The 15,229-nt window shown below is 36.6% G+C and overlaps 1 protein-coding gene across 1 annotated transcript; it reads left to right on the top strand.

The window, feature by feature from the left end:
* Positions 1-903: 903 nt before the first annotated feature.
* Positions 904-14,352, top strand: si:ch73-86n18.1 (uncharacterized protein LOC564061 homolog). Its single transcript, XM_041988414.1, is given in 8 exon segments — positions 904-1,176; positions 1,179-1,241; positions 6,026-6,136; positions 10,348-10,374; positions 10,377-10,469; positions 10,559-10,712; positions 13,836-13,955; positions 14,199-14,352. Coding segments are annotated over 8 exon segments (741 nt in total). The 5' UTR covers positions 904-1,157.
* Positions 14,353-15,229: the final 877 nt, after the last annotated feature.

Genomic DNA, 15,229 nt, shown 5'->3' with positions numbered 1-15,229 from the left:
GCAGAGAAATTAATTAATTAAAAAGGGATCAAATCAGCAACCTTAATTTATTTTTTCTTCACAAATAATATTCATCCAACTCAGTTTACTCTATAGTTTACCCCAGTTATCAACCCCCCTCCCCACCGCAGTGGCTCTACTCCTGCCACCAATGAGCTAGATAAACAAATATTTGATGATAGAGTCATGGCACGTAGATTTGGTATCATTTACCACTCTAAGAGCAAAGTTCCCTCTCTGCCCCTATCCTCCTCTTAAAATTGGCAAAAGACATCTAAAAGTATGACTTATTTGTATTCTCTTCATAGGTAGAACAGCTGCAACAATATCACCTCTACACTACACACCCCAAATGTCTGCTTACAGACTGTCGTCTTTTTTTTTTTCTTCTTTTTTTATCTTGGCAGCTTTTTTGTTTGACATTGCCAGCTCTACTCCTTTATGAGGCTGTGTTATTTAAACTGCATTAATTAAAGCAAAAAAGGTTGCTTAGTGTTTATCTCTGTGTCAGTGGCAAACAACAATTCTTGCACGTCATCAGAAATTATCATTATCTTATCACTTGATCCAAATCCTCTCTCTCTCAAAACACACAGCCCCCAGCTGCTGTCACAATCACAACCTTGCCCCAGTTTGGTTTTTTTTTTGTTGTTGTTGTTTTTTGGGTTTTTTGTCAGTAATTTGAGGGTACTTGCTGTTTCTTTCAACTGTTCTTAAAAACAGTCTGACTCATCTGCCACAAATTTGCCACATCCAGTCAGTTCTTCAGTCCAAACACATGTTGAAAGTGAGGAAATTATTAAGATTAGGCAATACATGACAAATTGACACAGATACATCCCAACATCATGGAGAACTCCAACAAAATGAGTCAACAAAGTATAGAAAGAGCCTCTTATTTTTCAGGAAACACAGAAATCTGAAAGGATCTCATCAGAGGCACAATACACTTTAACTGCACAGCACCTCTTTAAGAACATTTGTTTAACACTGCTGTGTTGTTGCAGGCAGAGCGGCTTGAATCGATAAATGAACCAGCAGGGATAAATCTAATTTCAAGGAGAAAAATTGCTGCTTGGGAGCAGAGATACCAAAGCCTGTAGGGAGCAGCGGTGGTGTGGTATAAGAGAGGGAGAGTTAACAAGGACACAGCAGACATGGAGGACAGAGACAACTACAGCAGGAGTTCACCGAGGAGTTGACTCCCAGAGGGAACAGACTCATCCTCCACAGCAACAATAGTTTGTGCAAGAGACAGAAACACTCTTAATTCAGTGTGTGATGCGTTACCATCAGTCAGGAGATTTTGGAAGATTATCTGCAAATTAAACTAGTGCTAGAGCTTATTTATTCCATCAAGATATTTATTTTGTTTTAAACATCAGTGGGCTTTTGGGTGATTTTATCTTCATTATTTTTGAGAGTTTTTGCATGTTTTCATTATGTGATTACAGGAATGTTATTGCAGTGGCTCTTTGATTCAAGTTTCCCTGCAGAACAATAAAGTACATTTTATCTTCCTATCTTTTCAATTTATGTGCAAACCAAAAGTCAACTTAACACAGTTAGTGTTTTAAGTTATGTTGTCCATTTTATCAGACTTCATATGAAAGAAACTCATATTTCTATTCCGTACTTACAAAAACAGGTATAGAGGGAACAGTGTTTAATGTATTATGTTTAGTGTATATAAGACACTGAGCAGCCACTTTATTATATTGGTTGCTTGTTAATGTAGTGTCTAATTATTAGCATTATGCAGGTAGTATAATCACATGTAGATATAAGAATCATAATGGTATGCTTCTGTGAGTATCACATGGATCCAGCAAACACAACGACCTTCAGAGAAGTCATTATCACATGAACTCAGTGAAGACACTTATCAATTAACCATAAGAAACGCTCCATACATTTAGGTTAGCACAAGCAGCTAATCAACCAATCACAACTCAGCGTAATTAAGCACGTAGACGTGGTCAAGATGACTTGGTCAAGTTCAATCTGAGCATCAGAATGGGGAAGAAAGGGGATTTAAGTGACTTTGAATGTGGCATGGTTGTCAATGCTAGATGGGCTGAGACTTTCATAAACTGCTGATCTGCTGGGATTTTCATGCATGGCCATCTCTAGGGTTTACAGAGAACGATCCAAAGCAGGGAAAATGTCCAGTTAGCAGCAGTTATATGGATGAAAATTCTTTGCTGGTGTCAGAGGCCAGAGGAGAGGAGACAAAAAAACAACAGCAACTCAAATAGTTATGGAAATACCGTCTCTGAACACACAACACATTCAACCTTGAAGCAGATGGGGATACAGCAGCAGACCTTTCCCAGTGTGACTCCTCTTGGCTAAGAACAGGAAACTGAGGCTATAATTTGCACAAGCTTATCAAAATTGAACAATAGAAAATGGGAAAATGCCAGGTCTGATGAGTTATGATTACAGCTGCCACATTCAGATGGTAGGGTCAGAATTTAGCCCAAACAACACAAAAGCTGAAAAATTAACAGCAACTGTGTCACTTCAATATGGACCATAATCTCTGGGGAATGTTTCCAACACCTTGTTGAATCTATGTCACAAAGAATTAAGGCAGTTTCGAAGGCAAAAGAAGCCCAAACCCAGCCTTTGGAAGGTGTACCTAATGAAGTTGCTGATGAGTGTATTTGCATATATTATATATCCCTATGAAACTTATCTCACATTTTCTGAGATCTTATGTGTAAATAAATATACAAATGAGGTACTACCTATCAAATATGCATATATTTGCATTTATTTGTGTAAATTTGCATACATTTTCAGAGGAAAACTCATCTAAATATTGAAGGGATGTTATAATTAAATGCTTTTACAGAGAACATTTACATATCCTTTTTACCATTGCACAAATCTGAAAATGTATGTAACAACCTGAAAGAAAATAAACACATTTTAGCATTGTTTTGTAATAAAATGTTAAACAAATCTGGCCACAAATGAGATTTAGTCAATACAACATCTCAGACAGAAAAAAACATGTTCTGCTGTAAAAAAGAAAAAAAACAAAATGCTATGCCTAAAATTAACCATACAAATTCCTGCAAAATGTTTTTTCAAATAAATATGAAGTATAATTAAATGTTTTTAAATGTGTTTTTGATGTTACTAAATGGAGATTTACATAAATTACTTCTCAGATAACTGTTCTTCAAATTATTCAGTATCCAGGCAAAACAAACTTCCTAATAGACTAAATGTGGTAGGATAATTAGCAGCGGTGAAATAAGAAGCATATTAATAGTGAGACTGGTAGCTGCAACTGTTATAAGTGGTTTAGTTATTATTTTTTAATGATCATTTTATATTCTTGTTACCGTCAATTGAAAAATAGAAAAAAAAATCATAGCTGTTAAGCAGCTATAATAAATATTTCCCTCTGAACCGTGGTAGTAAAAGTACTAGCAGCAGAACTATGGTGTTATATATTACACCAGTACTGACAAAAAATAGAAATACAGCAGAGTTAAAGAACATGGTGGTTGCACAAAGTACATTATGCTGACAGTACTCGTGTACTTTTATAGAAAGCTGTTTTATAGGATGTGTAAAAAAAAGAGGGATGGTCTATATCTTGTGCCAAGTGTTGGAAAGACTCTATTTTTCATTTTTAGAGTTCTATTTCTTATCAAACTCATGAAACTCTTAAATATTTTAGTTGTCCAACATTGAGAATATTGTACTTTGAACTCCACAAAGTTTTTCTGACGGCAATGTAAAGAAAAAAAAAATGTTATCAGCACACAATTTGATCATCTTCAGTGCTACTGCATATCGTTAAAGATTTCATAACACGATAGAAAGAACAGTTAAAGTTGTATCCTTATACAGTCGGGATCTATACAGATTACTCAATTAGTGAGTTTTTAACTTTAGTTTTGAAATGTTACCACCGTTGATATGATGGCTTTGATTTAAAGAAAGTAACTAAGCTTTCATTTAAGTGTAAATGTTCAGCTTTAGGACTGCATGGGGGTGTGGTGGTTAGCACTGTTCCCTCACAGCAAGCTGGTTCAGACCTCGGCTGGGAGCTTGCTGTGTGTACGCTCCCCCTGAGCAAGCATAGCTTTTCTGGACTCTGGCATCCTTCCATATGCCAAATACATGCATGAGTGGTTGTTTTTAGTCTCTGTGATGGACTGATGACCTGTCCAGGGTGTACCTCTCGTGCCTGAAAGCAGCTGGGATAGGCCTTGTGACCTTGTATTAGACTAAGGGTGTATAGACAACGTTCAGCTTAAATTGAAATGGTGTCTTTTATTACATTTATATATTTCAGTAGCATTTTTACTTTCTCTCATTTTCATAGATCAAACAAGTATATTTTCAGGTATAAGTATTTGTTTTCAGGAGAGGTTCTGACATTTTTGACAATGTTGAGGGTTTTCTACTTTAAGAAACTTTTGAGTCACTTCTGTGGTCTGTATTGAGTCATTATCTACCCTGAAGTGCTGACCTGTCAATTTTGGCATTTTCAGCTGAATCAGAGCTGACAGTACAACTCCTTATACTTGCAGAATTTGTTCTGCTGCTACTGTCAGCAGTCACATCACCAAGGTCAGCGTCCTATACTGTGTAGTTTTACAGAGAATGGTCTGTATCCACAGCAGCTTTAATGGGATATTCTTTTGCCAATGCTCTGCCTCTCAGCTTGGTGTTTTTGTGTAATCCAACTAACTGAAGCTCTAGCAGACACCACCAAAAACCGTTTTTGACTAATTATGTGGTGCGCTTTGGATCATTTGTCCTTTATTTCCTCCTCCACTGGTTTTATCCAGTCATTCTGCTGAGGTTAGTCTTTGTTTCATCTGTCCAAAGAATCTTACAAACGAACTAAGCAGGTTTTTAGGCAAGGCAAGGCCATGATGATGTCCTGTGGTCATCCAGGAATCCACACATAAGAATTTTTATAATAAGGACACAAGTCAAATGTCCATTTACATTTAAGCATGTAAAATTAAAGGAATATTTGAGATTCACTGTACTGTAATCCTAAATGGCTCATGCAATATTATTGTTAAACAATATTAATTAAAACTTAAAGTCCACATTACAATTAAATCTCAATACTTTAATGTCAAATCAAATGTCATATGGAGCTGACTTCATGTAGTAGCAGTTCAAATAATTCTGTAATATTTCTATAAATCTGTAATAATTCTGTCATAAAATATCCAGCAGGCACACTGCCTAATCAGTGTTTTATTTTAGAAAAATTTAGATGAGCCACAATTTGAGTCAGGTGAAACATCTAAAACCCTCAGGATAAAAGGTCCAGAATTGATGATCCCTGTTCATTGTCATGGATCTTATTAGCATAAAAAGACAGCCACAAGACACCCCCTTCTCTTGCTGGTCACCAGCCTGGTCACATTTTGCAGTGGGATGGCATCCCACTCCTGAACCAGGAGTTGTTGAAGGTCCATAACACTAGCAGCATGCCCAGGCTGCTCCCATAGTTTTTAAATGGGTTGAGGTCTGGGCACTTGGCAGATCATTCGATCCTCTCCATTCCCAAATTCTGGAGGTACTCTGTGATCAAGAGCATTGTCGTCCTGGAGGATGGAGTTAGGTCCCAGATTCTGGAGTTATGGGATTGCCAATTAGGTGCCAGTCAGATGCCAGTCATACATCTGTAACTGGCCCACGCCTGACACTCATTGAGTCTCAGAACAAGAAGAGATTTTGAAGATAGTTCTTCTTTAGGAACTTCATAGACACTTTAATTCCCTCACTGGAGGGAACAACATTTAACTTTGTGTGTGTGTATGTGTGTGTATGTGTGTGTTTCAGTATTTTTGCATTTACAGTAATGTGGAATGGAATACAAATAAACAGAATATAATATTTACCTGACTTAACTTTCACTGCATGTTATCTTGTGGGAATAGTAAATGTTGTGAAGTTAAACTGTGGTCAAATGGTTCTAAAAGTCAGAGGATTAATAGACAGCAGCCATGATGTCTGCTTTGTTTCTAATCAGGCTCCCAGGGACTGAAGCAGCGCATTGAGTGTTTGAGGAGTCAGACTACCCCCCTGATACTTATTGGCTTTTTGGCCTCTGTCTGTGCCAACATCGTTCTCACTGTGCTCTGTAAGTATAAGCACTATCTCCTGCTGAGTTGTACCTTCAGCTCCGTGGAAAAGCTTCTGCTTCTGAGAGGATAACAAAGATGCTTTTAAGAAATGTTTTCTTTCTTTCTCTTTAGATTTCTAATTCATAAGTTAAATGCCTTAGAGAGAAACAATTTTAGTCATCCAAATATTAGGCATCAGCATGCTCTATCTGTAAACCAGTACTCCAATACCAGTAGACACATATTTCAGTGCAATTTCAATTTTTTTAATTAATCATTTAACCCCAGACTGACTCCCTGATGTGGAGAACGGGTCTCAGTAAGGGCCTAACCATCTGCTGCAGGACTACTTGTTTTTCTTGGTTAGCTATCATGCTATAGTCTGAATTTGGCACAGATCCGACGCTTCCCTGGCGGGTAAAAATCTAAACATCTGACATGCCTGCTTGCTGCTATAAATCTGCCTGCCTGTCTCTCTGCCTGCAAGACTCACACAATTCCAGGCTGATTATTCTCTCTTTATTTCAGCTCAGTGTGCTTTTGGACACCTATAATTGGCAATAAAAAAGATAAAGCGCTTTCTCCAGTCCAGTGAGGGTCATGTAGTAGAAAAAGCACAAAAGTCCATAACTGTGAAATATTTCTCCTGCAGGGCCAACAGACTCTGGCAGCTCAGCCTGATAATGTGCTTGTAAGGACAATTTCTCATTTAAAGCAAACACCACTGGGGCTCTACGTGCTTGATCTATCACCACAACCACCACGCACACACATTTCACACACACATTAAGCTGTGAAGTAAAATTTTCATATTTAATAATGATGTTTTACACCAATAGAAGTAAATAAAAAGACTTTCTATGGTAACTGGGTCTATAACATATTTTTAGACTCATGATGGAGAAAAGTGATCTAACTCTAACAATAAAGTCCTAAAATTTAAAGTTGCCATAGTGATTTCTAGACATTGGGCCAATGGGATGCATCTGCATTTCTGCAGCATGGATATGGAAAAGGATTAGCAGAGAAACTGTTAAAAAAAGAAAGTAAATAAAAAAAGATGGTGACTCATAAAGATGAAAATGGATAATGGAAGATTGGAAACTGATAAAAATCAGTGGAGGCGCAGCTGCAGCAGTGATGAGGATGTACAGAATGAAGGATGAGGATAGGGAGCTGTAAATTACAATCAACTGCAGTTCCTGAGGTGCAAACAGAAAACAGAAAGGAAACTGTCTTCAATGCTCTTAGAACTATGGAAAAGTTCTAGAGAACATCTAGTGCTTAATAACAATTAAACCCCTCAGATGATGCACCAGAAACAAAAGTAGATGGAGATTTTATTTGTTCTCTTTCACTTGGGTTAATGTTAATTAATTGTTTTTATAAATCTTAATATTCTAGTTTGCTTTGCTTCTTGTCACACCTGTACATTCTTTATTATTATTTCACTCAGTACAAATAAATTTTTCTTTTGTTCAGCATCAGGTCATTGTCGTTCCTTTGGTCTCTGCCCCTAGTCCTGCCTTAAACTGCATTTAGAGCATGAAAAGAAAAGTTGATGAATCCAGTTAAAAATGATTTAGCCTTGATCACTGAAAGCATTAAAAAAAAAACTTGAAAACAAAGACAACATACTATAAAATGACATGGTTCAAATGTCTGAGAAATGTAAATGACGCTACAATGGGACCTGTTTTTTTTACTTTTTAATCAATGAAGCAGATAGCTAGTGTCGCATCTTAGTTTTTAACCACAGCTACTTTAACCACAGCTACTTTAACAATCTCTCCTGCACCTGTGTTTGTGACATCATTGTGGTTTGACATCTTACAGAAAATTATAAGAAATCATTAGTTTTATGAAGAGGAACTCGTTCAGTCATTTCTAGTACCGGTACACATGAACTCCGGGGTAATTCACTAACCACAGAACATACCATTGTAAATATTGTTTTAAATTACATTAGAGAAGTGGCTGAACTTTCAGTTCCTCGAAACATAAAACAGTGACGTACACATCCACACCCAAGGAAATCTACCTTTAATGCACACAGGTTTGTTTTACAAATGTTAGAAGACAAGTACTATAAAAAAATGTTTATTTTGAAATTAAAAAACAAGTAAAAAAATAATGAAAGAAATAAAACCAGGCTCAAAAACAGCTAGGCTTGCTGGCTGTGTGGCAGGCCAAAAATTAAACAGGGTATCTCAAAGAAAAAGGGAACAAACAAAGATTACCCCACAGCAGGTTGGGCAGGTCGCATGCACACAGCAAACGGACAGAGACGCCACCACCAGGAGGGCCTGTCCACCACCAGGAGTATAAACTCAGCTGCAATATGAAAGAAAAATATAGTTGATAATAATTAGAAAAAAAAATGTAAAAACATATAAAGAAATAACAGAAAGGCAGCAGCTTCTAAAGACAAGACTGACTATTAAAAACTATATATGTTGTTGGACATCATTTGATACATCCACCAACTAACATTCTTTCCATTCTGATCCATTTTTCAGCTCCTATAAATAAGATTATCCCCATAAAGTGATGCTTCCACCATCATGCTTCACTGTGATGGAATGGTGGCGTGGTGAAGATGAGACGGTGTTGGGTTTGTGCCACACACATCATTTTCTTTGATGGACAAAAAGGTTATTTTAATCAGACCAAAGCACCTTCTTCCTCATGTGTTAAATAACTGTTTAGTTGCCTTTGAATTATAAGCATCCTTACTTATTCTTTTTCTCCAAGCAATGACTTTTTTCTGTTTGTCTATGAAGTACAGCATAGTTTAGTTTATGACTTAAAGCAATCCTTCTTGAACAAGTTTGTTGCGGTTTCCCATTCTTTCCATTTTATTAATAACTGATTACTCTTTGGGATATTGAGAGTTTATTTGCATTTTTCCAAACCCAACCCCTATTTATTCTCCATAAGTTTATCCCTGGCCTGCTTAGAGAGTTTCTTGATTTTCATTGTGCTGCTTTGCTTGGTGGTACACCTTGTTCAGTGACTAAGTTATGCTTTTTGCAGCAGCTGTATATATGTTGAGATTATGCAACTGTCATGAAGTGGTGGGTAGATGAGGAAAAACCAAATGCAAAGAAACAAGCATTACAATAGAACCAGAGTAACTAAAAAGCTATATATGTATAAAACTAAATCTAAAATAAAAAGGAGTTAGTAGAGAACATGACATGAATCTAAACCAAATCACAACAAAACACACAGAACATGAGACATAACAGTGACAATTAAATTGCAGACAGTTGGATTTATTCAGTTGGATGCTGAAGGACTTAATTTAACAATTAAGTTGTCTTGTAAAGGTAAGTGGCAGCAACAGAATGTGGAGTATTAGAGCATAAAAGGGAAGATACACATAAACAGAATCCACATGACTTTTCAGTTCACCTTTGAGAATGTTGCTTTTTTTTTATTTACTTCACCAGTGTTTTGGTCCATTGTATACAAACCTCCATTTTAATTCCAAATTTTCAGGCAATACAGAAAAGTCCAGGAGGGTAGCCATTATTTTTCCAATTCACTGTACTTCAACTTTAACACCCATTCTATCATTTTGTTTGTGTCAGCAACTAATGAAAGCCAAGTAGCTATATCTACTATCTACTATATCTACTATATCTACTATATCTACAAGCCATATCTCTGTGTGTATCACATCAATTAGTCATTTTAGATAGCTTCACAGAGATTTATTTTCTAATAGTTTTAGTAGGAAAATAGAAAGTCACAGCACAAACAGAGGAAACACAAATGTAGAAATGTATCTAGCAATAAAACTATCTTGTAAACGATCATTTCTTGCACCCACAAGGGAACTCATATAAACACAATTATTTCTGCCAGAGCAGCAATAAAACCTCACAGAGATTCACTGACTGCACAGGAGCATCGTGTGTCTGAGGAGAGGTTTAGTGGCAAATAAAAGAAGGGGATGAAACTCTTTATCTTTTCTATCTATCTATCTATCTATCTATCTATCTATCTATCTATCTATCTATCTATCTATCTATCTATCTATCTATCTATCTATCTATCTATCTATCTATCTATCTATCTATCTATCTATCTATCTATCTGTCTCTCTGTCTGTCTGTCTGTCTGTCCGTCCGTTCGTCCTTCCGTCCGTCTGTCCGCCCGTCCAGCCATCCATCCATCCATCCATCCATCCATCCATCCATCCATCCATCCATCCATCTAGTGATTGGCAGCCCAGTGCCAGGTGCCTCCATTCTCCATCTCTGGGTTTGAAATCAGTGCAGAAACGTTACATCTAGCTGTGCGAGGACTACGTTGCTCTGGGACACAGCTGTTCACAGACAGGTGGGCAAACATACAGTACATCAAACAAATGTGAGCTTCATTCCCCGTTTTCTTTCATTAACTCTCCTCTGTGTCTCTCCCATTAACAGTGAAGCAGTGCAGTGAGTGGCCTGAAAGTTGGCATCACATCAGGAATCAGTGTTACTATTTCAGATGTGACAAGCTGGATTAGTCAAAAAGCTGACACAGATGTGAGGAGATAGGCAGCCACCTTACCATACTGCACACCGTGGAACAGCATGTATGCAAGTTCATGTGTGTGACATGTTTTGTCTTTGTGTGCGTGTGTCTATCTTATGACAGCAATAAGAAAATCCCCTCAATAAAACATGACACGTGCAAGCAGTGCCTGCCTGACCACCACAGCGCCAATTGCTTATATCATACCACTGTGGCTTTTAATCTTACTGGGGTAGCAAATTCAGAAATGGTCTGGCATAGATTTGATCTTTTTCATTTATATAGTGAAGTTTGAGTGTAGCAGACCGACTTTATTTTAAAGTAACAGAAAACAGCAATCAAGATACATTCAGAGTAAACAAGTTAACCAGTTTAATTAGTGCAAAACATTTTTACAACTAAAAAGCTTAAAACCATAGCCAATTTGTCCTTGACATGTTACATCAGCGACCCTCAGAGGTTCTACAGCGCCCGGTGGTGCAAGAAACTATGTGCATGCACCATACGACAGAGGCAGTAGCCTACAACAAGAATGATTAAACATATAATTTGGCACATGACCAAGATGAAAATAGCATAAAATTGTGTTTTTGTGATTTTTACAAGTTTTACTTAAATTGTTCATTGATATATTTGCAATTATATTTTTTAAATCAAGAAATCTTGAAACTTTAAATGCACTTGGGTACCCTCTGGCAAATGTTATGTTCAATATTAGAGGAACTGTACATCAGTGTTGTGTGATTGAAGTTAGGGACACTCAACCAAGTGTTCGGATGTGTGTATATGGAGCTGAACTGAACACATTTATCAGAAATGGTTAACCCTGCTGACCAACACAGGTGCTACTTCCTCCCCTTAATTGGATGGTTACTGCTTGCTGTCCACAAGAGAAATAAAACCTGAGTTGTGCTTGTGTGTGTGTGTGCATGTGTGTAACAATATTCTCAACTGGCACACAGACAAGTGTACATCTTTGCAGGGAAAAGTGACTTTGATCTTCTTTTTTTTCTACTGCAAAAACACAACTAAGGTTAAGTGGTACTTTCTCTTTGACAGTGTGTATAATAATATGGCCATGCCATGGCCATGTTAGTGTGATAATCAGAGCAATAATTCAACATTATTTATATCTGGCAAACACACAAGCACACCTCATACCCGTATCTATACAAAAAGCTAGGTTTGTTCTTGTCATGTCTTTAGATGTTCCAGGTGTTTTAAGATCCTGTTCAACTGTAGCACACCCACACAGATGATTCACTTTAAGACAGCTGTCTGCTTTGGGATTTCTTTTTCTTTTTTCTTTTTTTTAACTCTTTTTGCCCAAGTGCTGCTTCTGAACCCTTATCTGTGAAAACTGCCTCACTGATTGTCTTCATGCTTTTGACTCCTGCTTTGCAATATACACTTTGATTTTACCTTGAGCCATTCCTCGTCCTTGAAGCTGAGTTTGTTTTTGGATATGCCATCACATGGGGTTTATATTGACTTAATCACCTCAATGCAAGGGTTTTTTTCTTCATGGATGACAGGTCACAGTAATTTCGTCATGGTATTGTACATGCTGGTTAACTGTCACACACTTGTGTTTTTCTGTAGAATAGAACAGATCTGTTAGATGCCTGTGCTTTTCCTTCTAAAACCACTGTTTCCTCATATTTACCTGCAGTGTACGTAGAGTCTTGCCACAGATTTTAATATTCACTGGAAATACTTTTTTTTTTTTAACAAAAGCTCTGGGTGGGGGGTTGTTAAGCCAATATGACTGACTGGGGTGTGAAATGTGTTTTGCAATGAGGGCAGACAGGAATAAAACACATAAAAATAAACATAAGCACACACCCACCAGGTGGGTAGACATGCCCACTTGATTTAGTGGCAAAACTCAGATGCTTTATGGTCAAATTTGTGAAACAGCTGTCAAACACATGAAGACTAGAAACCTGTGTCCTGTCTCTAAGGTCATTACAATGTTTCTAAACATAAAGAATTATGTTTTTTTGAATATCTTTAAGTAAAACATAAAGGCTGACAGAATCTGATTTTATGCTATCACAGCCATGAATATAAAATAGCAGATCTGCCATCTTCGCAACAAAAGCAAAACACCTCCCCTACTTAGCTTATGTTGACCTCTCCTCATAGCTCCTACCTCCTTCTCATTGTCACATTGCATACTCATTAGCTGTATAACCCAGCCCTGCAAATTGCCAGAACCTGCTCTCGGTGGAACATCCAGGCTGTCAGACCTTACATTTCTCAGAAAATAGGTGGTGCTCTACTGATTCAAAGCAGAACTTTTCATCCATATCATTGGTTGTTGATTTTTCTTGTGATATGTTTAGTAATAAACATAAAATGCATCATTGCAACAAGCTTTCACAAAATACAGCTAATTAAATCCAGACCAACTATAGAAGGGTGCACTGTGTAAAGAAGTGTGAGAAAACCTAGTTTTCCACATTACTGAAGGTTGAACCAATTAACATCACTAGAACATTTAAAAAAATGAATGGTGAACCTGAATTCTTTTAAATCGGCTCTCCACAGGTTCGAACCAGATGTGGACTTTGCTCTTAATACACCTGAAAATCCTTTTGCAGCTGAGATTTTTTTTTTTTTTTTTTTACTTCACTGCAATACCCTAATTCTTCTTATCACTGGGCCATAACTCATCCTCCAGCAACATCTACTGTGATCTCTTTTCAGTTTTGCCATGGAATATCTATAATTATAGATAGAAATATCTATAATAATATTATATTTATATCACTGAAACCAGTTTTACATGATGAAAACAGTTTATTACTTGTAACATGTTCTCTCAGTGTTTATCTGGGTGACTAGAACAAGACTTCAGAGATATAAATTTTGTAATGTCATCAAAATACCCTCGGTTACTGATTGCAATACTAACCCATCTCTCATTTAAATATTATGAAGTTGCAAAAAAGATTTTGTTCTCACCTGGCAACAGCTTGCAATATGTACTGTAAATGTGTATTTAAACTATTTAAAAAACACAAATTTGGAAAGTTAAATTGCTACAGATAAGGGGTTGATTTACTGTACCAGCTGTAACTATAGCAACAAAGACTCCTTCCCAGGACAATAAAAAATAACACGATGTGAGTGTGAGTGTGTGTGTGTGTGTGTGTTTGTGTGTGCATTTTATTTCTGGACTGCTCTGGAAAACAAAGCTCAGAAAATTGGTGGATTTGATTACCATTTCTGTGTCAGTCTGTCTGATATTGAAAATGAAGGGGACTGAAAATGGGTGGACAATACAACACTGCCACATAAGTAACAATCTCATTCATAAAGTCTTTTGTTCATTGTTGTGTTTTTCAAATTTATTTTTACATTTAGAAAATTAAAATGAGTGTATTTCATTGCCATTTCTTATATCATCAACTATTAATGATCAGATTTGATTTAATGATCAATAAGTCATGGAGTTGGGTGAACATGTTTTCTTACATTTGTTAGAGTTGTTCACAGTTATTATAACTTATCATACTGCCCTGTTCACCGCCCCTGTCACAGATACTGGGATCAGTGGAGCTCAGAGCCCGACAACCACCACTCAGGAGAGGAATACAGAGAAGATTGTGCCACCTTGGACAGTCACTCAAAGACATGGTTCGATGTTTCTTGTGATTACACTTATAAACGAATCTGCCAGATGGATGCCATTTAATTCAACTGGATCCTCACACCTGAAAACTTTGGAAGTTGCACTGAGTTCTGAGAAAAAAAAGATAATAGTAATGTTTTATCTCAGAGAGAAAATCCCCAATTGAATTGGAATGACTACAAATACTTTCAAAAACATTTAGGCCTGTTCATTTTTGGGGAAGATTTTGAGTAATTTGCTATTTTAAACTGAGCTTGAAATCACTATAGAAGTAACACAGGCTGTTTATTTTTTAATAAAACTTTTTTTCTGCATTATTTTAAATGTTTAAGACTACATATATGAATAAAATGTTTTTTTTCAAAGCTGTGAACCTCTTTTGTTTTTAAAAGTCTATTCTTTGCAGTTAACATCACCTATGTGACCATAATCTGCAAAACTCAAATGAGTCTTAAATTAAGCAAGAACATTGATCCCCTGTCCCACATGATTTTAAAAAATTGAAATACAGAGTGAGCAGCAGATAAACAATATTAAATGACATTATGAAAAAAATGTACCTTTTTGTTTGTTTGTTTGTTTTTTTCTAAATTAGGCATTTAACAGATGCCATTTAATTTTTGGTTCCTAAAGGGGTATTATGCAGATTTTGTTTCAGTGAGGATGTTAAAATGGAAATCTCGATCTATGACTTGATTTTCCTTAAATATTAACAAATAATCCTGAGCAAACACCCCTTTGGATCAAAAAGCAATTGATTTGTTTTTTTGTTTTTTGTGTTTTTTGTTGGTTTTTTTTTTTTTTTCTTCTTCTTCTTCTTCTTTTTCTTCTTTTGTAATCTGTCCAGGGGATACCGCGGGATGTGTTGAATCGAACGTTGAGAAAGAGTTGCAGTACCCCAGTTCACCGCTAGAAGATGCTGTTCTATCTTAACGCTAAA

Source organism: Melanotaenia boesemani, chromosome 6 (assembly GCF_017639745.1).
Source record: "Melanotaenia boesemani isolate fMelBoe1 chromosome 6, fMelBoe1.pri, whole genome shotgun sequence".
Lineage (NCBI taxonomy): Eukaryota > Metazoa > Chordata > Actinopteri > Atheriniformes > Melanotaeniidae > Melanotaenia > Melanotaenia boesemani.
The sequence above is the reverse complement of the archived record's forward strand: the minus strand, read 5'-3'. Positions and strand labels throughout refer to the sequence as shown.